The 25,942-nt window shown below is 37.8% G+C and overlaps 1 protein-coding gene and 1 long non-coding RNA gene across 2 annotated transcripts in view; one reads left to right on the forward strand and one right to left on the reverse strand.

The window, feature by feature from the left end:
* MCCC1 (methylcrotonoyl-CoA carboxylase 1) lies at positions 1–20,748 on the forward strand. The gene is made up of 19 exons (XM_037406764.1): positions 1–102; positions 1,245–1,291; positions 2,313–2,452; positions 2,873–2,968; positions 3,135–3,256; positions 4,248–4,395; positions 5,194–5,315; positions 6,433–6,544; positions 6,870–6,951; positions 7,745–7,872; positions 9,393–9,576; positions 10,080–10,189; positions 11,507–11,723; positions 12,813–12,899; positions 13,430–13,479; positions 15,738–15,875; positions 16,486–16,593; positions 17,591–17,662; positions 19,148–20,748. The coding sequence occupies exons 1-19, from the start codon at positions 44–46 to the stop codon at positions 19,265–19,267; spliced, it is 2,142 nt and encodes a 713-aa protein (XP_037262661.1). The 5' UTR covers positions 1–43; the 3' UTR covers positions 19,268–20,748.
* The window catches only part of LOC119156666, an 8,991-nt gene continuing 2,536 nt past the window's right edge, over positions 19,488–25,942 (reverse strand). The window contains exon 2 of the long non-coding RNA XR_005107258.1: positions 19,488–21,178. This is a non-coding gene — a long non-coding RNA (uncharacterized LOC119156666). The remainder of the gene's footprint in view (positions 21,179–25,942) is intronic.

Here is a 25,942-nt window from a genome sequence, read left to right on the forward strand (position 1 = left end):
GCCGCGCACACCCCCCGTCCCGCCGGGCCCCGCGCTCGCCAACATGGCGCTGGTGCTGGCGGCCGTGCGGGGCTGTCGCTGCCTCCGGGCGCTGCGGCGTCAGTGAGTGCGGGGCGGGATGCGGGATGCGGGATGCGGCCCCGGCGGGCGCTGCCGCTGCGCTCCCCGCCCCTTCCCCGCGCTCTGCGGCGGCGGCCGGTAACGGCGGGGGCTGAGGAGCAGCGGAGGTCGCGGCCGGGAGGGAGCCGGCGGCGGCTGTCGGGCCTGGCGGGAGCGGCTTCCCGGAGCCGGGCTGCCCGAGGCGGGAGGGGAGAGGGCCCTGCGCCGCGGGAGGAGCGGGGGAGCTGGGCCCGGCCGGCCCCGCTGCTCGGGGCGGGATATACTCGTACCCCGGGCTCCTCTGTAGAAAGAAAACAAACAACCCACCCCCACCCCTTGGCTTTAAGCAGCTGGTGCGGAGCCCGTGGCAGGGGTCGGTGCCCGCAGCTGCCGGCAGCTGGGGGGGCTGCACCGGTTGCCCCCCGGTTACTGATACTGCCTTTTGCTGCTGTATTTTTGTCTGGTACCGTTTAAGAATTGCTGGACTCGATCCAGGATTCCAGAGTTGATCTGTATGTTAATTGAAACAGCCCTGGAGTCTGCTTTTACCGTTCCTCCCAGCCGCTGAGCCTTCGCTATCCCATCTCTTCAGCGTTAAGTCCTTTGAGGTTTAACTTTTCATTGCTGGAATTCTTCGTAGCTCTTCTTTCTTGCTGCCTTTCGTGTTCTTTTCTGTTGCCCCTTTTCTCTCTATAAGCAATTCCTATCTCCTTTTTAAACTTCTCTTTTTTGGTGGTTGTTAATGTCTCCTTTCCCCAAATACCACCAATTGCCTTCTCCGCAATAAATGCCAGCCGCTGGCTGTTCTGTCCACTAAGAGTGTTGTCTTGTGTTTGGCTTTTATTTGCCTTTTTTTTTTTTAATAGGATATGTTGATTATTATAATGTTATATTTCAATGCTGCTAAAAAAAGCAAGGGGATAATTTCTGTCGCGTCTAAATGAAAACACAAATGAAAATGCTTGATCTGGTGAAGCCTGTGTAACCTTCCGTGTTGTTCTTGAGTATGTTCTGTGGAAATAGTTGTATCCACAGCTTCAGAGCTGGTTTTAGTGCTGTCGTCTTCTCACCTGAAAATAAAAGTAGCTCATTTGCCCCTTCTTTTTATACTTTTGTAACATTTCTGTGCGTTTGTGATTGTACAGGCAGTGGAACGAATTACAAAGATTTGTGAAATGGGCCTCAACAACAGGTATGGAATTTAACTTCTTTAGTTACTAGGTTTAATTGCTTTTGTAATGTGGATGGGTTTACAGTTAGTTTTAGACCAGCGGTTGCTGAAAAACTGTGGGGTTTTTAGATAAATATTCAATACTTACACAGTTTACGAAAACAGTAGTCTGTAGGTGACCTAACAGAAGTCATCTTTTAATGTGTAAACAACATTTTGAATAATGTTATCTGTCATATTTAGTTATAGTCAACTGAATGAAAACTATTCATTTTTCTGATGTTTTCCTCTGAGTCCTTTTCTGTTGCGAAGTCTGTGAGAATTGCTTTTTAGGCATAATGGTATTCAAACAATATATGAGGAAAAGTAAAGTATTTAGCAACATTATTTAAACTGATCCTGTTGTCATGTTGTCTAAAAATACATGTTCTAGAACTCAGAGATACATATATTATTAGTTAGTTTTAAGCTATTTAGCTCTGCTTGTGAGGTCTCTGGCTGTGCTGGTCCTGTGTTTCTACCATGTTGTAAGTGCTCTTGTGACACTTAATAGATGCTTGTAAGTCACTGTTTAAAGAAGAAAACCAACAAAAAATTCATATCTTGTTATTTCTTTGTGGCTGTGTATCAGTGGGGAGTAGTGCCCTTCAAAGAAAGGTGAGTCAGTTTTGGGGGGCAAGGGGGCAGGGACAGGTGTTAATTGTTTTCTAGTTGATCCAGAACGTACACAGTAAACAGATAAGCATCAAGTTTTATGTTTAAGTGGTATTTTAGGGTTAGAATATATTTCTTGGATTCTAAAAGGAAGAAAAGACTTAAGTCCTTATGCAGAAGTAAGTTTCATTTATAAGGAAAAATTCCAAGACTAGCATGGAAATGCTTTTGGGTGAAGCATGTGGTTTTTTCATTATTGGAAGAAATGTATAAACACTACAAATGGTGAAAAAGAAACCTGAATTTTAAAATTGTTTTATTTCCAGGAATTTTTTAAAGGATATATTTCTTTTAAAAATTGTTTGCTGTTCTTCATCTTTTTAAATAGGATGTCACAACATAGAAAAGATTCTTATTGCAAACCGAGGAGAAATTGCCTGCAGAGTGATGCGAACAGCAAAGAAAATGGGTGTGAAGTCTGTAGCAGTTTATAGTGAAGCAGACAGAAATTCCATGCATGTAGCAATGGTGAGGTATATTCATTAAGTTTGTGATTGATGTTCATTCATAACTATTTCTCATTAATAAGTTTAATGTGAAAGTAGATTTGTGTGCTAATGCAGTTCGTTTTCACTTCCGTAGAGCTGCTTCCAAGTTTCCTTTAAATCGATGAAAAGTTTGCCTAGTCTCTGTCTCAGCACCTGACAACTTCAGGGGAAGTGCATTAAAGTTTGGTGCTCTGACTCAGAGTAGCCACAGGGGGTTGGAGAATGGACTCGATTTTGGGAAGAAAGTGAGAATTTGTTTCACCTTGAGTCTTTCCATGAAGAGAGGCAGCGACTTAAACTGTTGCATGCTAGCAGTCTGATAAGCAATATAATTAGCTCAGAAATTCAGTTAAATTTGCTTTTTATTATCTAATAAACAGTCTATTTTTTCCTGTAACAGGCAGATGAAGCATTTTGCATTGGTCCGGCACCCTCACAGCAAAGTTACTTGGCAATGGAGAAAATAATACAGGTGGCCAGGGTCTCAGCAGCACAGGTAGATAGATCATGACCTTAAATCTTCTGTTACTTCTGTGCTCTTTAGTTCTTTATTTTTGCCCATGGTGTTTCCATTTTGTGTTTCCTTAGCATTCTATTGAAGTTTCAGGGTTTTCTAAGCTAAACTGATATAAAAATAGGCTGGTAACATTATTCTATTTTAGGCTATTCATCCAGGTTATGGTTTCCTCTCAGAAAACACAGAGTTTGCAGAGTTGTGCAAGCAAGAGGGAATCATCTTCATAGGTCCGCCTTCATCTGCTATCAGAGATATGGGTATTAAGAGGTATCTATTTCTGATTTGTTACTTGGTTATGCAATTTACAGTTTGGCAGGGTTAAATTAGTTTACAAATGACCGGTTGCCCCATAATTATTTATTCTGTCCATTTTCATTGTGTTTTATTTCTATGGTTTTCCTCAAAGGAATGAGCTCCTGGTTTATAGATGTGGGATTCCTATAGACATAGAAACAATCAAGATTGTTCACTTACCAGGATTTTGGTAATTAAATACTGAACTGATTTTAGTTTTCCAGAATTGGGGCATTGCAGTCTTACATAGGTGAGGGTTTAGCAGTCAGATTGAATGTCTTGAACGGTGAAAAAGAAACACCTTATCATCAGGTGTTGTCATGGATCATGTAAAATGGGGTGATAAGTTTTGTTCATTAAAGAGGATCTTATTCTTGGTTACTTAAATCAAAGGAATGTTTCCAGGGTATGAAGTATGAATCAAGAATATGGAAATACGGTTGTTACTAATACGTGAACTGTGTAATATTAATTTAAGAGAATTTTTTTAATCACTTCCTAATGTGAGAGTAAACTGCTTCTGTAATGTAACTAGTTTTGCATGCATATTTGAAATTACATTTGTATGTGTGAGTGTTTTGTGTGTGCTGTGAATCCATCCCTTATGAAGAGTTTTTTCTTTGTACAACTTTAAATATAGTTTTGGCAGGATATGGCGTTATAATTTGAAAATGTTAGGTTTTAGCCTCTATGATGTGGGTCAAAAGATAGGAAAGAACAGTAAGCCTGCAACTAATTACTGCTTTTATGTGGAGGGCTTGGAGAGAAAAAAAGAAATCCCTGTTTGAAGCATTTGGTTAATTACAATCCAATTGTATGTAACCCATTTATGTAAGTAGTCCTGTTGAGGTCACAGGAACTACTTTTATGAGGACAATTAACATTGGGAACATATACAAGTTTGGAGCTTAAAGTAAGAGAAAAATATTACCATCATTCTAAACATAAAACTGTTCTGTCAAAGCACTTCCAAAGCTATAATGTCTGCTGCTGGCGTTCCTGTTGTTGAAGGTTATCATGGAGAAGATCAATCCGATGAGTGTCTAAAGGATCATGCCAAGAGAATAGGATATCCAGTAATGATTAAAGCTGTTCGCGGAGGTGGAGGAAAGGTAAAGGAGCTAATCTGTTCCTCACATGGTGTAAAATTAGCATGTCTCGGTATCTGTCATAGAGTATTCTAAAAGAAATCTGAAAACAAAGAAACTGGCAAACTACTTTTCAGTAAAATTTATTATTAATGTCCAATCTAGCACTATGAAATCTCAGTTCCTTTTGTGGTGCAGTCAGGCACAAGGTAAGTAGCTGGTATAATTAGAAGAGTTTTGTTTATTTCAATGGGCCTCCAGTAATTCACGTAAGCAGAAAGGTTGTCCTCTGGATTTGTTTGTGTGAAATTACTCTGTGATAGTTTCTGTGACTGTTTTTGCTAACAGTTTTAAATGTTGCATAAGAAGTGATTAGAAATACTACTTAAGTATTTGGTGTCTAGACACTTTTTAATGTATGGTGAATTCACTGTCTAAATCTGATTTTACTCTGAAATAAATTTCTATAAAAACGATGATAGAGAATTCTAATTATTTCCAAAATAACTGTATTTTTTCTGTAGTGGAATCAAGTTTTCTCTGCCAACCTTGGAAAATTTCTATGATGTTTTAAGAATAAAATTGAATTTCCTACTCATCTTTACCAGTGGAGTTATACCTATTTTTTTACACTTCTTCTGGCACTTCTGGGACATGGTAGAACTATCTTACTGGAAGTTGATACACCATTTTGCTAAAGTTTTAAGAAAGAAGGGAAAATTTTTATCGTTAAGCTCATTTCTTGCTGTTTTTGTGCAACAAGAGTTTTTATTGTCTACCATATTTTAAGACGTTTAGATGTGCTTTCTTCCTGTGTTTTAGGGCATGAGAATTGCTCACTCAGAAAAGGAGTTTCTGGACCAACTAGAATCAGCTAGGAGAGAAGCAAAGAAGTCTTTCAATGATGATGCAATGCTGATTGAGAAATTTGTGGATAATCCAAGGTGAGAAATAGATGTTGTAATATAAACACTGTAATGTTTATTCTACTGTTAAATAAACATAATTGTTTTAGTAGTAGGATGAAAATGGGTCTTGTATGTTTTATTTGCACTATGACAGATCTTTAGTCAGGATTGTTTATAATGTATTGAATTTCTTGTAGTGACTTTGTTTTGAATGGTAAGAATTAAAATACTGCTGTTTGGGAGACACGACAGTGGCATTTAATAATATTGATATTCCTCCTTGAGTGAGCTTTCTAAACTTAATTGGCATCTAGAAAAAAAAGTAATCGCTTTATAGTTCTTAAACTACAGACCTGAATCGAGCTGACATGGTGTGTTTGCTGCCCTCAGGTGTCCTAAACTAGTTATTTAATCTTTTCCTATTTTGATATTAGAACAGAAGCCATAGTCTTTAGCTCATGTCTGACATGTGAAACTGAGCTGATTGATTTTTTTATAAAGAACTTCTCACAGAGGTCTATTTGATGCTCTTGTACTTTACATCTGTTTTTCTTGAAGCATCACTATAAAGAAAGCATTTTTTCTAAAGAAACTGGTGGCCTACTTACGCTGTCAGATGGGCATGAGAAAAATCTCATTAAATTCCTGGGGAATTTTTTTTGCCAGCATCAGAGGATTATTAGAATAGTGAGAGATTTTTGTTAGTTTTATACATGGAATGGAGTTCTGCCACCTAATAGTTGTCCTTTGAAATAGTGTGTTGAAATAAACAATGTTATTCCTGAGCCAGGGCTGCTGCCTCTTGTGAGTTGCTACAGAATAATAGTGAAGTGGATAAAATAACTAATATAGAGGTAGCAGCCTTTACATAAGTATCTTGTTTGTGCTATGACCTATGAGGTTTCACTGCAGTAGCTGGCATTTAGGCTGCTAGTTTGTTTAGGAGATTGCGGAAGTCTGAAAGAGTTGAAATCCTGCATAACAACAGTCTCATCTCTGCATTTTTGGCTGTTTAAGGGAAGACACTTAAATCTATAAGAAGTCCTACTGAAGCATACAGGACTGTGTACACATTCAAACTCTGTTTGGTGAAGTCAGTCGCAGGATTGGAGTTTTATTGAAATACCTTGAAACATGTATTATTATGGAACAGGCATGTTGAAGTGCAAGTGTTTGGTGACCAGCATGGCAACGCAGTGCATTTGTTTGAAAGAGACTGCAGTGTGCAAAGGAGACATCAGAAGATCATTGAAGAGGCGCCTGGGGTGAGCAGAAAGTTCTTGTAATATTTTTTATGAACAGACGTATTTTTAGAGTAAATGCTAACCCCCATCAAATTTATTCAGCAGGTGGTGATTTATTTGTAATTCTCAATACCTGTTTTAATTTTGCTGCAGAAAATGTTCCAACTGAAAAAATTACTTTCTTTAGGAAAATGATTCTCAGGGAATAATTATATAGATTTCAAGTGTAACATCAATAAGGATTTCACTATCGTTGCTAAATACGGTAAAATATGAATTCACAGTATGTTTAATATCACCAAAATTCACAATAATTTATAGGGTTTTGTATTACTGTTATTTACAGCCAGGAATTAATTCTGAAGTTCGAAAGAGACTTGGAGAAGCTGCTGTCAAAGCAGCTAAAGCAGTGAATTACGTGGGAGCTGGTAAGTGTGGAGTTATGGCTGCTTAGAGGTATGCTTTTAACTTAATAAGACTTTAAGTCTCAAAGCAAATGGATCTGATTGTTTTAGAGTATGACACACATCCCCCAGATTTTTTGAGGTTTAAGCAAGTAATCACATAGTTGACTTTGATGTAATTACAAATTCAAATCGGCATACCTGGTCTGAGCTTAAGACCAGTGTCAGCTGAGGAACAGAAAGAAAAGGTGTCAGAGCAGGTAATTCTATCAACTAGGTTGTTGTTGGAAAGTGAGCCTTGTGAATGTTAGTAAATTTGAGCAGAGCAAGGGAAAAATAATTTCTCTTTCAGCATATAAATAATAGTAAAGCCTTTAAAAGAAAAGTACCACTCACTGTCTGTACAAAGTCCACACTATTTCCAAGATGAAAAACAAGCTGCTAAAATAATTTGTGAGTTTTTCTCACTGCTTTCTTGGGATACTTATTTTTCAAAAATAATTACGTGCCTTAATACGTATATGCAATACTGAAAAGCATCTTGATGCACTTCTTACAGCTCTAACAAAATGCAGCTCTTGCTGTGAGGAGAATGGCTACTAAACAGCACAGGATGTATACATGTGCAAGGAAACAACCGTTCTGTTTTCAGACCTCAGTTGTGTGACTGTTTTAAGATCACTTGTGTGGAATTTAATGAAATTCAGTGTATCTGATTTAGAAATAGTAGTTTTGTCCAGGCATAAATTGATTGTCTTAGGTGTCCATTCTGAAAACATCTTGTTTTGGTGAAGTGCCCTTTTATTAAATACTTCAGGAACAGTGGAATTCATTATGGACTCACGACACAATTTTTACTTCATGGAGATGAATACCCGACTGCAAGTAGAGCACCCTGTTACTGAGATGATCACTGGAACAGACTTGGTAGAGTGGCAGCTAAGGGTAAGTGTTAATTGAATCTACATGTAGAGTTCCTCTTCTCGGGTGAATAGTACTCTTTGGCGTTGCCTATGAAAGACCAGATAGGTTTTCAGATCCTATTCAGCTAATAGGGTAGAATTTCCTTTGCTCCAAAGAAACATCTTATATTATTTTACTTGATTATAGAGCATTGTGGAGATGCTTTGAATTCCAACAAACTCATCTTTCAGTTGTGTAGAGAAAAAATATTTTTAAAGTATATTTAGAGAGATTATAGAGAATGTGGAAAGTGGCGGGAGTAGGGTCCTGATCTTTCGCTTGCCACGCTGAAAATTTTTTAAAACTCTAGTTCAAATGTATCTCTGGCCCAAAAGTCATTCTCAGATCAGGCTGTTGGAGATTCATCACAAAAACACGTCTGATGTTCTACCAGTGTAGTGACATTCTAAAGTAAAGGTCTAGCTGTGTGGACTGGAAACAGGTTATTTCCTCACACACCCAATTTGCAGAGAGATTAATCACATCTTCAAATGATAACAAAAAGTTTTGGACCTTAGGGAACTGCAATGAAAAATGATTTAGGTTAGATAAATCCAAAAGTGAGGATAGCAGCACACATTTAGCTTAAGTAAAGATAGGGTAGGGGAGTGTTTAGTGTAACCAGAAGAACAACTGAAATGGCAAATGCTGATGCGAAAAGGATGAACTTTTGGGTTCCTCATCTGGGAATGGAAATTGAGTGCTGAGTTGGAGCAGGGAACAAACCATACTGGAAGAAAGAGAAAGAGATAGAGTGGAAAAGTGTGGTGGTCTTCACATGTGGCTTAATGAGTCAGTTCTTGGAGAGATTATGTTTGTGAATCTGTATAGTAGTACTTTGAAGACTAAGTTCTATTGTGCTGTCTCTGCTGAAGCCCAGAGTTCGGTGGCAGAAGGCAGAGTATGGAAAATCCCTGACATTTCAAAAGAAGATGAAATGTTACTACAAATTTTTTTGATAGGAACTTGTATTTTCCCATGTGAATTCCTTTGAGTAATAAAACAATTTTTCCTTCCCCAGTAAACATTCTTAAATTGTTAGAAATCCCCTTTAAGAAATATTTCCGTAAGTGTGCAGGTCCCACAGTATGCAGAAGAATCAACAGCATATGTCGCTAATCCATTTTATCATCTGCTTTTGGAGCAATTATTCTCTAATAAAATCTTGTCTTAGTTGACCAGGCTTTAATTTAAACATTTAATTATTTTTTGACATAACCAGCAGAAAAATATTAGATTGTTTTTCCGTTATGTTTCAGCTGCGTGGAATACTGGGAGGTCAGTTTACACAGTAATAATTCAAAATCCTTTGACTGGTTACTCCCAGAGAAAAGGAAGGACTAAATTCAGAATTAGCCTTTTATGACCTACCACTTTTTTGTCCTTGTGCTTTTTTTTTAATGTGCTTTCTAGTTGTTCATGTTTAGAAGAAAAATATTTAATAATTCATACATTGGCAATCCAGAATATTGATCCTGAATTAAAAAAAATACTGTTTTCAGGTTGCAGCAGGAGAGAAGCTTCCCTTAATGCAGGAGGAGATTCTACTCCGGGGCCATGCGTTTGAAGCTAGAATATATGCTGAAGACCCTAATAATAACTTTATGCCAGGGGCTGGGCCGTTGTTGCACTTATCCACCCCACCACCTGATAGTTTCACCAGGATAGAAACTGGAGTCAGACAAGGTAAAACTGAAGGCAGTGGTCTGATGAGAAATATTTAACATCAGAAGCTCTTCTTTATAAGCATTTCCCTCCCTGGCCTAAACAAGTTTGTCTGACAGGGTGTTGTTACAAAGACTAATCTCTACAGCATTATTCTTCCTTGTGATTGTCTACGTACTTTTGGTCAATTACTGAATATTTTATTTACCTCTTTATTTACCTGTATCCAAATTATTGTCCATTGGATGATGCTGATTATATTCTCATCGCAATTTGTCAATCCTTCGTTCTGATTGCAACAAAGAAAATTGAAGTTGAGTAATGTTACCTCTGCAATAGTCTGTACTGAAGTTGTCCTTGGAATTGAAATGCCAGGTCACGTCATCAAAGGTTCTTAAAGGACATAAAGAAATGTGGCCGTCAATTGTGTCAGAGTTGAATGCCATATGGTGTGCAGTACTATGCATTACCAACTTTCAGAAATGCTTGGTTTAGTGTTACAGGATTTTTAAAATATATTTTAGGTGATGAGGTTTCTGTTCATTATGATCCAATGATTGCAAAGCTCGTTGTGTGGGCCGAGGACCGTCAAGCAGCACTGAGAAAGTTGCGATACAGTTTGCATCGATACAATGTAAGTAAAAAGAACTTGGTATGATTTCAGATCTGGAGCTAACTTTATGAACATCTTGAGCTAACAAAATATGGGTAAAATACTACAATAAACCAAAAGTGGCTTTCAAGAAGAAGCCTGCATTGCCACTACCATTTCAGATTAATTATTTGTTTGCAGAAGCTGCATTTTTTCCTAATTTGCAAATTGTTTTCATTGGTGGAGTCAGTATGTGGGAAGTCCAGCTTTACACATAGATTTTTCTTAAGTTTGTGGTATCTTCAGCTGGATGATGCAGCTGGGACTTTGTAGAAGAGTAAGGCTAAACAACATCGTCAATTTTAATGTGAGCTTTCTCAAAACCGAAGGAATTTGTAGGTGGAATTTGTGTCAGACAATGTTTGCTTGTAATTTCTAACAACTATATTTTAGACTATATGGGTGATAAAGAAATACGGAGGATTTCTAATATTGTCAGTTCTTTTTAAAAACTGGTCCCTTTCCCCCCTATAAAACCTACACTTATCTATTTTCAGAAGTGGAATTCAGAAGGTTTAACTTGAGGTGAGACTGATATTATTTGTGCAGAATTAATTTACACTTTTAAATCAGCAACATAAAGGTGATTGAGGTACTGCAAATGTTTGGCCCGCTATTGTTTTAGCTAAAAATGAAGATTATTGCAAGTGAAAGAGATAAAAGAATTCCCTTAATTTTTTTCAGAACTTTCTTAGTAGTTCTGTCAATAAATGTTGACAGTTGACAGTACAATATAGTTACCAGTTTCACTGATTCCTCTAAAATAATTATTTCTATGTTCATGGTTTTTGCTTAGGTATTTTGCAGTACAGGAAATGGATAGTATTTAATAAATTTATAGAAGTCATTGTTCCCTTTTGTTACTATTAAAATATCAAATGTGAAATATCTGAAACTATTGTAACTCATTTTTAATAAGAGGCATTTTTCATATTAGGAATGTTTTTTTAGATACTCACGAGCATGATTTTCCAAAACAGTATTTTTTTTTTCCTAAATTACTTCCCATTACTATTGCTGGAAAACATCCTTTGACTTCACAGTGGACAAAGGTAGCATTTTGAAAACAGTGCTTTTGAGAAAGCCACTCTTGTTTTTGTGTTGTGTTTTTATTCTTTTCTTTTTAAAAGCAGTGTTTTCATATGTAATAAACCAGACCAGTTGAATTAATTACATTTTATTGATAAACGTTTTGGTGCTGGCTGAAGAAAGATTCATCTATGCATAAATTGAGCAGAAAGCTGTATATTCATTCATAACTTCATTTCAATTTGGCAATATGCTTCTTTTTCTTTACAGATAGTAGGATTAAGCACTAATATTGATTTCTTACTGAGCCTGTCAGGACACCCACAATTTGAGGCTGGAAACGTGCACACTAATTTCATTCCTCAACACCACGATGAACTATTTCCAACCAAAAAGGCAACCCCGCCTGAAGTTATGTGTCAGGCGGCTCTAGGACTCATACTGAAAGAGAAGATGCAAACAGATGCTTTTAGAGATCAGTCAGATGGTAAGGATCGTTCTTTTGTGTTGTTTTATTCGTGACTGGATGAGACGGTGCTGCGAGCTCATGTGCAATTATTTAGCTTGTGTGCTCCCTTTTTGCTTTGTGCCTGTTCAGGGTTCTGCATTCTGGCATCTCTCAGTCAGATATTTACACGCAGAGCAGACTGTAACTTTTGTTAAGGGACAGATACTGAATATATCACCACTGTAATGTACAGGCTGCTCCCCGCAGCACTGCAGACAGGCACTATCTGAATGACCTTGGCGTTTGTAATTGGTGTCACTGTGTACTCTGCCCTTTACAAGCATGAACAGGGGAGTATGTGCGACTATTAATCCTACAGTTGGCCCAAGGTCTTCAGAGATAAAATTGACTCTGCTAGGGTTGGGAGAGGCAGTGGGGTTTAACGGAATGAACAGGACTCCGGGAGGTGAGCGTTCTTGAGTTCAACACTGTTAATGGCTATACCACTGGGGCATGTGATTACTGTTAACAAAAACTTCATATAAATCTAATACATGCTGCCAACAACCTCATTAATTTTCTTTCCTTCTCCACTTAACTATCCTGGAAACATTGGAGAGTGGGATTGGAAAGGTTTCCATACACTAGTCCCTTGCTTCAAGAGATGATAAACTAATCGGGCAGCATCTGAGAGCTGTATATGTGATCCATTCTCAAAAACACCAAGGGAAAGAAAAACCTTCAGTCTTCCCCAGCAATTTGCTGCCACATTTGACTACTCTTAGAGTTGAAACCTTCACCTAAAGGTCCATCTGTGCTGTGTTGCACTTGAATTCTCATCCTTTCTTGTCCTGTTCAAGGATGTGTTCATTGAGAACAGTTAAGACTCTTAGTAAGTGCTGTTGGTACTGCCAGGTTTTCAGTAGGTTACACGGCATGTTTATTCGGTGTTGAAGCTTGAGGAGGGATTGTCACTATTACAGTGGCTCCCCAATCTTTTATGTGCGATATAATTATAGATGTATGATGGTAGTAATAATAGGACAGTGATTTTATGGTGTAAGTTCTAAGTACTGTGTTTTGCCAAAGTAGAATGAAAGTAACGTTTCTGTGTATTTTGTGTTCTAGATAAATTCTCACCATTTGCATCCAGTACTGGTAGAAGAATAAATATATGTTATACTAGAAAACTGTCTCTGCTGGATGGGGAAAACGGTAAGTTGATAAAGAAGTGCGTGGAGGGAGAGGACGTACTTTATGGATAACATTATTTTAACTGGTGCTTGAAGATTCAGGCTAAGAAATGGCAAATAGAAGCAGTATGAGTTTTATGAAATTTAAGCTGAGAGTTCACAGAATTGCATGCTTAATCCGCACTGTTAGATCTTGAGGAGATATAAACCAAATTCAAATGGCACTATTAATGTTCATAATTTAAATGAGTAAGGTTGAGATTTTAAAAAGAGCTGACTGCCATTGAGTTTTTTTACTTCATTTTTGTCCTCAGCACTGAAATCTGTATTTCAGGGCATAATTTCAGGTGTTCATCTTTGAAGAAAATTTTCTAGAATTCAGTATGAAATCTGCAGTGTGTACTGAGCTAATCTGAAAATACTTGTTCTTTTCTTAGTATTAGTAGGTGTCTTTTTGTCAAGAATGCTAGACTAAATATTGTTTTTATGTCATTGTTTCTAGATCCTATAATTAAATCTACTCACATGTATGTATTTTGTTTTATTGAACAGTTGTGGATATAGCTGTAAGTTACAATCAAGGAGGGTCATACAACATGCAGGTACAAGTCCAATTTTTTTAGATATTTCATTAGATAAAAGAAGACTCAGTTTCTTGTAGACTTTTCTTAGTATTAACTGTTACTGAAGTTGCTTGGTAATTACTGATACGGGATTCTACTTCTGGTTTGCTTGTAGCTGTTGTAGACTATTATTTTGGCCTGAAATTATCTGTGCTAGATGCTGGATTGGCATGGAAGAGCTACTAAAATGTTTCTGAAAATAAGGCTAAGAAAAGCATTTGTTTTCCCAGTATTTAAAGATCTTTATTTTCCCTTTCCTTAAATTTGTCTTTCTAAAACATCAGAAATTAGATTTAAATCTGCATTTAAAAAGACTTTCTTTCCACAGGACTTCTGCTTTATTCTGTGCATGAGATGGATCTCCTGTGGGATAAATAAAAGCTTTCTAGAGCATTATCTGTAAGATAACACTTTTTTTATTTTGAAGATGGAAATTGGAAAGTGATTACCAAATGAAATGAGAAATGATGGAAGCAGTAAATTTGGTTAAAAAACTGAATGATGCCCCATAGAATTGGCTTCTTTCTCTGTCTCTGCTATAGAGGTCCTATAGGACACAACTAAAGATGCCTTTAACATTAGGTATTTTTGGGTGTGCATATGTGATTGTTTCCAGTTGTGTGGCTTATGAGGGTTGTATTTTGCCAAGTGCATCACCTGGAGTCAAATGGGGTTTTTCTCAAATTTGGCACCCAGGATGATTGCATGCCCAAGAATGCAGTCTCTCTGTGGGCCAGCTTGTTATTTCCAATATTCAGAGAAGGGGAATTATGAGAATAAGTCAGTATTTATGGGCTGCTTAGACTGTGTAGAGATGAACGTACTAAAAAAAATAGTGAGAAAATTGTTGTGCTTTCATGTGTATAATGACATGTTGGGTAACTCAAACCCTTATTTCTGCTGATATGAATACTGAGATAGCCCTCATCCCTCAAGTAGTACCCAGGTTATTTTGAGTGTATTGATTACATATGTAATGCAGGAGAGCTTTTATACTTTAGGTTTATCTCGTATAAGTAATACCAGCAAAAAATAAAAAGAGGCTGGAAGGACCATAGAAGCCTTTTGGGGAGGGGAAGTGCAACTGTTGGGGAATGTAGACTCTCGGGGAAGAAGGAAGAATGGGGGTTGAGATGGGAATGGAGAGAAGCTGGAGATAAGGGATGGAGAAGCAGAATCAGGAACTGGTTATGAGAAGGACAGTGCCTCTGGAGTGCTGCAAAACCTGTCCTGAGGCCAATCAACTAGAGCAGGTTGTTGGGCCGTGGAACTGACAAGCACTGACAGTGCTGCCCAGGGTGTTGCCCTAATTTGTGCCCCTGCTCTGGATACTGATGAAGCAAACAATTTTTTTCCCCCGAGGAATTGGATCAATAGTATCCTTTCAATGCATGTTATAAGGTCTTCATTCAGCAGAAAAATAGTATGCAACTATGTAAATGAAAACTAAATTTTATCTTTACTTGCAACATCCTGAAAGACCAGCAAGTCTCTGATTATTTGCTCGGTGATAGACTTAGAACTAAAAATACCAGTTAAATGTAATGCACTTATATTCATATTCTTACTGTCTTTGTATTCTGAAGGTGTGGCAGAGGTGCAGTTTCCATTGATGAAGATGAAAGGGCTACCTACAAATAAAGGACCCTTCCATTTGGTCTTTTGCAGTTTTGGTGTCTAATTGACACTGTTTCCATCACTGTTCTCCTCCACTCCTTTGTAGGTTTACTGACTATATTGTAGTTTTTGTATTATAAGCTTCCAAGACTGAGGAAGATACCTGTCTTTTGGAAAGCACTCTGGAATCTTATTATGCCAGCTGAATAGTATGGATTTTTCAGTTTGAAGAAGATGCTAGGACAAATTAAAAATACTGGATTCTAATAGCATCACTAAACTGAATATTCTGATTTTTTTTCTTTGCCTTTTTCCTGAGAAATAGTATACCTTCGTACTTTGCTGAGTGCTATTGCATAGTTTATAATAAACAATTGTCCTGGGAGAGCATATTAGCTAATCTTCTGGGCTGATTGCATTGGATACAGAATACAGTCTGTTAACTGAAAAGTTAAGGATACATAAGATTTAAAAAGGTTTTTTGCTTTATTTTTTTTTTCTAAGTTCCAGAATTATCTGTGAAGAATCCCAGGTTATGAGTGTATTCTACAAATACTAACTTCTGGTTTATTGTTGATGAAAGGTTAGCCTTTGTCCTTATAAAAGCATTTAACTTTCAGATTCAAGATAAAACATTCCTGATTTCTGGAGAGATCGTGAATGAAGATGATACAGTTTACTTGAGGTCTTCAGTGAATGGAACAGTGTGTAAGTCCAGATTGGTCATTTTGGACAACACCATTTATCTCTTCTTTCCGGTAAAGTTCCTTTCTTTCTTATCACAAGTATAATATTTCAGAGTTTCATCCATGTAATTGAACAATAGAAATGGCAAGAGAATATGAGAGAGAATCATAATTTCAAGCTCTTTACTGTGAGGGTGGTGAGGCACTGGCACAGGCTGCCCAGAGCAGCTGTGGCTGCCCCATCCCTGGCAGCGTTCAAGGCCGTTTAGACGGGGCTTTGAGCAACCTGGTCTAGTGGAAGGTGTCCCTGCCCATGGCGGGGGGGCTGGAACTGGATGGTCTTTAAGTTCCCTTCCAACCCAAACCATTCTGTGCTGCTTGTTTTGATACTTGTTGAATTTTTAGCTATAATTGTAAGTTAGTTGCTTATGGTCAGTGAGTGAGAAAAATAATTACTTTTAGAAGATAAAATACAGTTAGGTGAATCAGAGGACTTTTTTAAGGACACTGGAAAAGTAATAAGCATGCTGACAGTCCTTTTGCTGCCCTGACCCCAGTAGTCTGCCACCCTAAACAGCTGACTGGTTTGCCTAAAGCTGGATCTGTTCTTTTCTTGTGTGTCAGCATGTGCACTAGTGGCATTATTTTGTTAACTCGCATGTCATTGATTTTATTTCTGCAGGAAGGTAGTGCTCAGGTCGGCCTTCCTGTACCCAAGTACTTATCTGCAGTGAGTTCAGTGGGAATGCAGAGTGGTGCTGTAGCACCCATGACAGGCACAGTTGAAAAGGTAATTATAATAATACAGGTAGGAAATTAATTCTCCAATATATATCCAAGTCCACTCTTCCAGAAATGGTGCTTGCTTCTGTACTGCCAGGAAAGAATCAGGGCCAGAAATGCCAGTGCTCTGTGACTTCTCCCAGTTGAAAAACGCCCTGTTTACTCTGAGTTTTCAGCATCCACCCACGTTTTTCAGGCTTCTAGTCTTCTAGAGCTATGGAAGATCTGAGTATTTAACTACTGCTTAAATAATTTTTTCTTCATCTTAATTACTTTTTAAGTTGAAGTTCCCTGAAATGTTACAAGCTGTTTGGTCGGTTTCATTTAACCAAGAGAGAGAGATGCAAGATGCACTTGCAAGAAAAGAAATACTCAGAAATGCCTATTTTGTTAAGCTGTGTGTTTTGCTGCTTCTGGTTGTATTTTTTTTTTCTTTAGCTCAGCAAGTGTTGTGTATTCCTCTGTACAGTGACAAAGTTTTGATAGAAGAGATTTCCAGGAGCATTTAACAGACGGATTCTGCTAGCAATAAAAAGTCATGAACCTTTCAGAGGGTGGAGTACGTTGAATGTGGATCTCTTGCATACTGAGTGAATACCCTAAATCAGTTACTGCAGAAAAAACTAGGTGGCTCCTGCAGTCTTCTTTCTGGATTTTGTTTTAAAAACTTCAGGGACTGGCTCCAGAAGAAGTTCTGCACTTTAGCAAAATAGAAGCTTTTAAGCCCAGAAAGGGTACATTGTCTCTTGTGTTTCTTTGATACGCAGATGGCTTCCTGGTTGTCCTGTTAGCTGCTCCTGAACCTCTCTCTCTTCTGTAGCCCCTAACTTTCCTTGAGTATTATCTAGAGAACCCAGACACCCAATTCAACAATAACAAAGAAATTATGAGGCTGTTTTGTAAACGACAATCACTGAGTGGATTGTGCTAGCCAAGATCCAGCTAATGATCTTTAATGGTACAGACGTGCATGATTAATTTGTCAATTTTCTCTTGAATTGTAGGTGTTCGTGAAAGCAGGGGATAAGGTTCAGATTGGAGACCCTCTAATGGTTATGATAGCTATGAAAATGGAGGTAAGTGACATATAAAAGGTTTTCATTACTGAGAAAATAAGCATCTGGCCAGAATTTAATTGGTTTTGGTTGCATTATTAAAGTCTGGTGCAGTGTAGCTTGCAGATGTCAGTATCACTTCATATGCTGCAAAACAAGTGTTATTTCTGACTAGATTTTAGAGGATTATATATGCTGTTACTTTATTAACAAATTATGATTATATAATCCGTGCTATTCTGCAGCTGTTTTAACATTAATTTGGTTAGCTTTGTCAATCCTTCTCTCTCCTCCTTTCACTTTTCTAGCAGAAGACTGTCTAGGTGTGTCTCTTGTTCACACTGTTTGCGATATAAGCATCTGTACTGTCTGCAGTTACTTAATTCAGAAATTCAGCTAATGGTGACTTTGTAACTATGCCCAGGATTTTACTTTGTTTATAATCGTTTTTAGTATTTACTTGGAAGTTTTACCAAGAGTATGCTAAAGATTCTTTGTAATTGCCCACACGGCATTCAGTTGACTAGCATTTTGCCCATTATATCTTGTCATATTGCTTGATGATGGCTCAGATTGCTTGAATTATAGTTTTTGTGGCCTGAACTGGTTTGGTTTGGCTATTATTTTAAACTTCAGTTTGCGGTAGCAGAATTAACATTGTTGAGAAAATTTGCCTTTCCCTTATCATGCCCTTTTTATAAGTGACACTAAAATTACATTAAATACAACTGCACTAAGGAAAATTGACACCCAAAATTATTTGCAATTAGCTGGTATCTCAAGACTGCTGTTATCTGAGCTGTTCTCTTTTTTTGCAGTGCTATTGAAATACAAAATCTAAAATTTAAAAAGCAAATTATGCTTAAAATGAATCCTTGCTTAGATGTGAGGATTTAGTATCTGGTATTAGATATTAGACTAATCTTATGTAGAAAACTACAAAGAAGCAAAACTTCAATGGCAAACTAACCTGATACAGTAACAAGTAGACCAATGTGGGGATTGCTATATAAACATGCTGTTCCTTTACTGGCACTAGTAGCTGCATTTGTATTTCATATGGATTTTGCAAAATAGCTGCTCAATAAAGATGCCTCCTGGCCAGCAAGCAAAATTACATTTAGTAAATCTGCTGATTCCTCTTAAGGGAACAAATCTACTATATGATTAACATTTTGGACTAAAAATTTTTATTTCTGCCTGGTGTTTATTACAGTAACAAAAAGTATTAGTGAAGTAAAATAACATTCAACTGTTCATACTTCAAAATGTAACATTATATAGCATTTTTGTCCCCAGTATTCTTACCAGAATAAATAACGATGAGAAAATAAAACTTAAAAAAGGACTACGATAACATTTTAATAAGAAGGTTTCAAATAAATCTACATGTCAGAGGAAGTAATTGTGTTCTGTTCTAATTGCACCAAAGAGTAATATTAGCGTTTGCTGGTGGGGGGTGGGGAAGGTACTCTGCTGGTTCACTATGGATCTTTTTCTGTGCAGCATACCATAAGGGCTCCAAAGGCAGGAGTGATAAAAAAGGTTAATTTCCAAGAAGGTGCCCAGGCCAACAGACACGCTCCGCTAGTTGAATTCGTGGATGAAGAGGCCGAGTCAAAATAAAATTCAAGGAAAGGTGCATTTTATTTTTTCTGCTTTGCTGATTTTCTCTCAGGAGATTTCTTCGTGTTTTCAGCGAACTGTTTTGTATAATAGATTGGGGAATTGGTTTCCTCTGCAATTCCTGCATAGTTCCACTGTAAACTATGCTGACATTACTGAAATTTGGATATCACTATACTGTAATAGTATACATGCAACTCGTGGACCTATGTGATTGTTGTTTGGTGGTTGTGAAATGGAATGGAAAAAGAAGTGGAACTTTTTTTCCATGCCATTGGGATGGAAAAAGGATGGGAGAGCATAGCAACAAGGACTGTACGTTATAACGAGCTAGGGTTCTTCTGCCTACTTTTTCATTCACAGCTGCCTTTGAGAGCATTGGTTTGAAGGAAATCGGAAAGGTGACACTGGTTTTATGAGAGCATTTCTCTGGCAAAATTCTGTTTGTGGCTTATGTTTTTCCCTGAATAGGGAATTCAGGAATGTTTCTTAGCCCTGTATCCCTCTCCGTCATTTTTGCTCATTTACCTCATTAAGTAGTGAATAATTTGCATTTCAAAAATTATTTTAATGTGTCTTGAAATATCTGATACAAAGCATTTTTCAAATACATATTAACATATTAGCATTTGCTACACTAATCAACGCTGGAACCTAACTGCTTTCCAAAAATATCATTTGATCTTTAAACATGAAGTAGCAGCACAGAGAGCTTATGATGATAAGCTTATTTAATACCTAGAAAGTGTGCCAAAATAAAATACTTCAAAATCCTTATTACATTTCCCATATCGTTCATATTCTAGTATATTACTTACTGGCTACCACAGTCTTTGTAACAACCTGAAATATTACTAAGAATAGTTAGGTTTTTTGTATCTGCAGTGTTGCAGAAGAGAAAATTGGTAGGTTTTTTGATACACAAAAGAAAATATTTCTCAGATGCAGCATACTTGATCATTTGCCGTAAATTATTTTAACTTGTTTAAAAAGCACCTAGGAGAAACAGGAAAAGGGAAAGAAAAACTACCTTTTAATTGTTGCAAACTTGCAAAATCTTTTTACCTTTTAGTTAAGATGAAGTTCTGCTTGCCCTATGAACTTTCGATATACTCATTTAAAATGACAGTATGGTTTATACTGCAGAAAGGAGCAAAGACAGATGCTGCAGTGAACCCTAACTTGTAGTTACATCTGTGCAAATGGATCCGTATGCTTATTCTGAATCAATATACAATGTCACGGGGAATTCTCTGATCTGATTCTGTAACTGTGCAGCTTTGCCTGCAATGCAGACAAAAATTGTAAAAAAGTAATGGCTATGGATGGTGTATATGTTAAAAGCATACAGTAATATTTTTCAATTTTCCTTGTAATCCAATGGCCACCTAACAAAAGATTACACTCCTGTGATCATCTTACAGAATATTGTCACAGTGATTTTTATTTACTGCCAAATAAAACTTAAGCTGAACTTTGAATGTTTGTTTTCGTTTTTCTCCGTTTTGTTCTTTCCTTGGTTGCTTGCATTTATACATCGGAGGGTTTTAAGCAGCTGTTTATGTATCATCACCCGATATCTGACAGACCGCAATCTGCAGATCACTTTCAGGAGGCAGCAATCCAGACAGTTGTGATGGGTTTCACTGCAGGTAAGTTTCAGGACTTGTATTACCTAAAAATTGAATCTACATGTAGGAACATGAACTGAGACCTGAATGGATGCTGCAGCTTGTAATTTATTTTTTTTTCTTTCCATGTGAGATTGCTACATTTCTAGACATACTTTGCTACGCTGAATCTGTAGCAAAACATTAAAACTCACAGCATGAGGTTCTCTGTCCACTAAGTCTGTGCTGCTTGCTTCATCCAGTCAGTGAAACCAGATGTGTTCCTTGGACGCTGTCTTCCCTTAGGAATGAAAGCAGACAAATAATTTTACCAGTTTTAATTTTCCCTCACTTCTGGAAATTAGCTGTCAGGTTTTTTTTGCTGTACGTTTCCACTGAGATTGATTTTTCAAGTAGCGATGGTTTTGTTTATTTCAGAATAAAATCTCTTGCAGAAGTTGCTGTCAGAATTTGTGCACTTGAAATGTTTTGCTGCAGTGTGATTTAATTGAACTTAGAGATGCACAAAGGATTACTAATGGTAGGTTGTTCCTGTAACCCAGAATTTTAATTTACAGAATATTCAGAAATTTTCCATTTTGTTACAAATAAATCCTTGTGTTAGAAATGTGAACTGATAAAAGCTATATGAACAGTCAATGGCAATGGATTAAGGTCTGAACTTACAACTTTTACAGAAGGTATGTTCTCAACAGATACTTTAACTGCTTGTACAGTTCTGTTCAAAATTATTTTTACACATTAATGCTTCATAGGTAAATACCACTTAGTATATGATTATATATCACATACTAACTATGTATCAGTTTATCTCTGCCAGTTATTCACTATCAATATAACTTTTCAAATAGTGCTGTAGTTCTGATATAATCATAGATATTATAGAAACAGTCTGTTTCTATAGCTTATACCCACCGAAGATCTGTGGCATGGAGCCTAAACTCATGTCGAATTGGTGATTGGGACACAGGGAGTGGAAAGCCAGGACTGTGTTCTTACTTCAGCCACTTACTGTGACTTCAGGCAAGTCACTTCACAGATACTTGCCTGTGTTTCCTTATTTAATGAGGTTTATGGTAATCAAAACGCTGCAAAATTTGTGGACAGTGATTCATAAATAATTATTTCCCATGTTTGCCAGTAAAATTGTAGTTTTGTACGTAGACTATTTTTACACGTAAGGTTATTTTTCTTACCTTTTATACAGTAAATATGTATCCCAGTGAATTGTAAAAGTTTCCAATGTGTATTAAATCCTTTAGTATAATGGTTGTACTATCTAGTTACCAGAAAATCCTAGGTTCTAACCTCATGATTATTAAAAAATTAATACTCAAGTGTTAAAACTTGGTCGGGGGGTGGGGGGGGAGTTGAGGAGTTGATCTGAGTACACTCCTCTTTCCATTAAAGCAAGTATCTATCTTAAAGGGCGTATCAGCCAGTGCACTTACCATAGGTATATTAATTTCTGTTGATTATTATTCTTTTCAGTCAGATCAGGAATTATTTGGCTGCACTCTTATCTGTTCTATTTGTAAAAAGCTCAACAGTGCTGTGTAGAATGTGTTTACTGAACAGTCAATGGCAATGGATTAAGGTCTGAACAGCTTTTACAGAAGGTATGTTCTCAACAGACACTTTTAACTGCTTGTACAGTTCTGTTCAAAATTATTTTTACACATAAATGCTTCATAGGTAAATATCACTTAGTATGTGATTATGTATCACATACTAACTATATATCAGTTTATGATACAGGGGCATAGCCTTCCGCATCAGGAAGTAATATTGCAGAAATCTATAATTGAAACCTTGGCATTTATTTTTATGTGGACTCATTGTATTTCTTGAAAGAAGACAGCCTGGGTTCTGAAAGCAATACAATATATTTTATGAGACATTTACTGTTAGCTTAAAACCTGTTGATTTATATGATGAATCTATGTTAAAATAAACATGGATGTTCCAGATGAATACCCCATATTTTTTATTATAGCAGTGACAAGCAAGTAAAACACATGTCTAGAGTCCTACTGGGTTTTGAAATTAAAGTGGTAGCTGGATTTTAGCTTTAATCTGTTTTCTGTACAAACAGTTCTGGTGCCAAAAAGTTGCTTTTGAAATGGTAATTGGTCTCTGTGAATGGCAGCCAATCCACTCAAAAAGTAGGGAAAGTGGGAGATGTTAACATACTAAAGCCATCAAAGTTCCAGAGTGGTGAAAAAGACAGCTGCTGAGAGCTGCATCCCTCTTTTGCCTCTCTGAAAGGGAAAAAGAGATGTCTTATGCTGGCTGAACTGTTGTGCTTACTCAGCCTGCACTGGCACACACAGAAACACTCAGTACTGGTATGATAACTGCAGCCAAAGAGCCCATACATGTTCAGGGTCCTCTGCTCAGCATCCCATAAGACGTAGCTCCTGCTCTATAGAATTATAAAATGAGATAAAATATGACCAGAACTGTCATACACAGATGAGGGTAGTGCACGTTTTCCTTGAAGTTTGCCCCCCCCCCCCCCCCCCCCCCCCCCCGTATATGTTGATAGCTAGTCATGGGCATGGAGGTTACAATTTGCCACAATATCAAAAAAATAATATTGGCTTGGTTGTGTAGGTGCGTTCCCAAAACCCAGTTTGCTGTTAAGACAGTGTAAGGAGTGGGAAAGGCTATATGTGTGTGACATGTGACAGGAGGTAAGAATCACCTAATTCCCCTTGCTTTGTACGTCTGCTTTACTCTTGCAGACTGCTTACCTCAAGACAAAAGGCTCTGCTTCCCATACATGTATCTTGTTTTGCACATTAATAGCAAAATATGTGCTCTGAATTGGGATGCCTTATGAAGTTGAACAATTAAAGATGGCACATACAGAAAATCACTGTGATAAGGAGATAATAATAGTGTGTCACAGGCTCCTGTATTCTTGAAATCACCCACCGTAATTCTTCGTAGTGAGAATGGAAAGCTGCTTACGGTTCAAAGGTGTAGGTTTTAATAATTAAGTCACAGCTGTGATGGCACCGTCTGGTTTATAGCTTGGAAAACTTCAGATCATTCTGTTTACAAAGATCACACCTTGTGTACAGAAGTTCTGCACCAAGAAAATACCCGTATCTCATAAAAATCAACTAGCTATCTCAGTTCTTATTGCCCCTTTCATTTCTTAATGCATATTACTTAAAATGCTTTGATTTTACTGTATATATCTCACTAGTTCTAATGAGTTCCGAAAAAATACAGCAAGTCCTGAAGTCTGTGGCCCATTAGGTGTCCTGGAAAGTCTCAGTTTATTCAGGCCTGCCAGGCTCTAGTTAGGTACCCGAGAAATTTTCAGGCTCTTAGGCTCACTGACCTGACTTTTCTTTCTTTGTCACATAAACCTGTCCTCTCCTTCCCGGAGATACTGTCATGCGGAACCCAGCTCCTCAGAGTGCCTTGGACTGGGTGTAGTAACTTGTTAACCTCTTGTGTAATACAGGAAGGATGAAAAAATGAATAGAAGGTGAACACCCTGCAACTTATTAACAACAATCATCAGATACTGGAGATGTGCCAGTTTGCAGGTTAAACAACTTAAGACACCTACAGGACTCGGACTGTTTACTTCCTCTGTGCTTCTTTCAATGCAGAAAAAATTATGGGCTGATAGAGACATTCCAACCATATTGGTTGAACGGCGGGATAGGAGCAGGTCATTGGACGCTTCACACCTGTGGATGCTAAGGAACTTCATGCCTGTAGAGTGGCATTAAATCTCCTTGTTCAGGACAGTTCATGGGACTTTGTTCTCTTAGTTAAACGTGGTTTGCAGGCAAAGGGCCATAGTCATAACCAGTTCAGGGCTATTCCATCAGTGCAAGATGAACCGATGGTTTCACTCTGTAGAGCAAGAAGTAGCTGACAAAAAGATGGGGGGGTTAGACATTTCCAGGCCAAGCTGTTCCAGGTTATTGTTATCCTTGATAAGGCTTCGGGCCTCTTCCTCAGAAAGTACTTTAAGTGGAAGTCCTCAGCAAGGGGATTATGCTAAATGGATTCTGCACTGACTGAAAGTGAGACTTGCTTCTCTATTTGCTCAAGAAGAGAGCTCAAGTTAGTGTAAAACAGCTCAATGTTACATTCAGAATTAGGCATTTGACACACTTGGATTTTAAAAAAAACACTGGTTCTCCTAGGGCTCACATGACTTACAAAACATTATTGGACCGCAACAAAATGAGGCAAGCACGTCAGCCTTACTGTAAATTAAACAAGTCATCATGTTGCTGCGGTCACAGTGATTATGCTGCATGGAGATTGCACAATGAATAGTATTTCCTTCTGGTCTATATCACTGAATGCATGTGTCATGTTTACAAATAGCAGAGCTGTTCATCACTGGTCTGACTTGGTGTGCCATCCTGGATGGAGCTGTACAAAGGGTACCATGTAACAAGCCCAGTTTAGACAATTTACTCTGAATATGTACAAATATGCTTTTTGGCAGCCTCGTGGTGCCTCTTGCTTTATAAAGCATCTATTTTTGCTCAGAAAGGGTGAGATTCAGTCAGCACATACGTCACTGAAGTACAGATTACCTCTGCAGATGTACAGCCAGCCAGCAGGCGTATGGACATGAGTGGAATTGGGGCAATCTGACTGTCCTGCAGTGCGTGCTCTGCAGGATATGCCTCCTGCAGTGTGCCATGTATGCAGAAGATAACTGAGACAGTCTAATCAAACTGGCTCAGGCTGAGGCACCAGCTAGCCTGGCCGTGGTGGCCAGCAGCTCTGGGTAGGGTAACCTACCTTTCATTCAACAGTTCATGTGTACCCATGGAAGCACTCTGGGAATCAAGACAGAAGAGCATACTCTAGCTCCCACTAAAATCAGCAACACTAGACTTACAACTTAAACGGCAGTAGGAAGCCACTCCTGTTCTTTTCTCATGTACAATTTCACCTTATAACTGAACTTGAATTGGGGGAAAAAAACACCAAACACAAAACAATAGCGTGCATACTAGGAATAGCATTAATCTGCATTTCAGGGTTGTTTTTG

The sequence above is a fragment of the Falco rusticolus genome, chromosome 13 (assembly GCF_015220075.1).
Source record: "Falco rusticolus isolate bFalRus1 chromosome 13, bFalRus1.pri, whole genome shotgun sequence".
Classification (NCBI taxonomy): Eukaryota; Metazoa; Chordata; class Aves; order Falconiformes; family Falconidae; genus Falco; species Falco rusticolus.

Coding starts and splice junctions, on each gene's coding strand:
- MCCC1 (XM_037406764.1), top strand. CDS start 44: ATGGCGCTGGTGCTGGCGGCCGTGCGGGGCTGTCGCTGCCTCCGGGCG. Junction 5,316..6,432: donor AAATTTGTGGATAATCCAAG/GTGAGAAATAGA, acceptor ATTATGGAACAG/GCATGTTGAAGTGCAAGTGT. Junction 6,545..6,869: donor TCATTGAAGAGGCGCCTGGG/GTGAGCAGAAAG, acceptor TGTTATTTACAG/CCAGGAATTAATTCTGAAGT.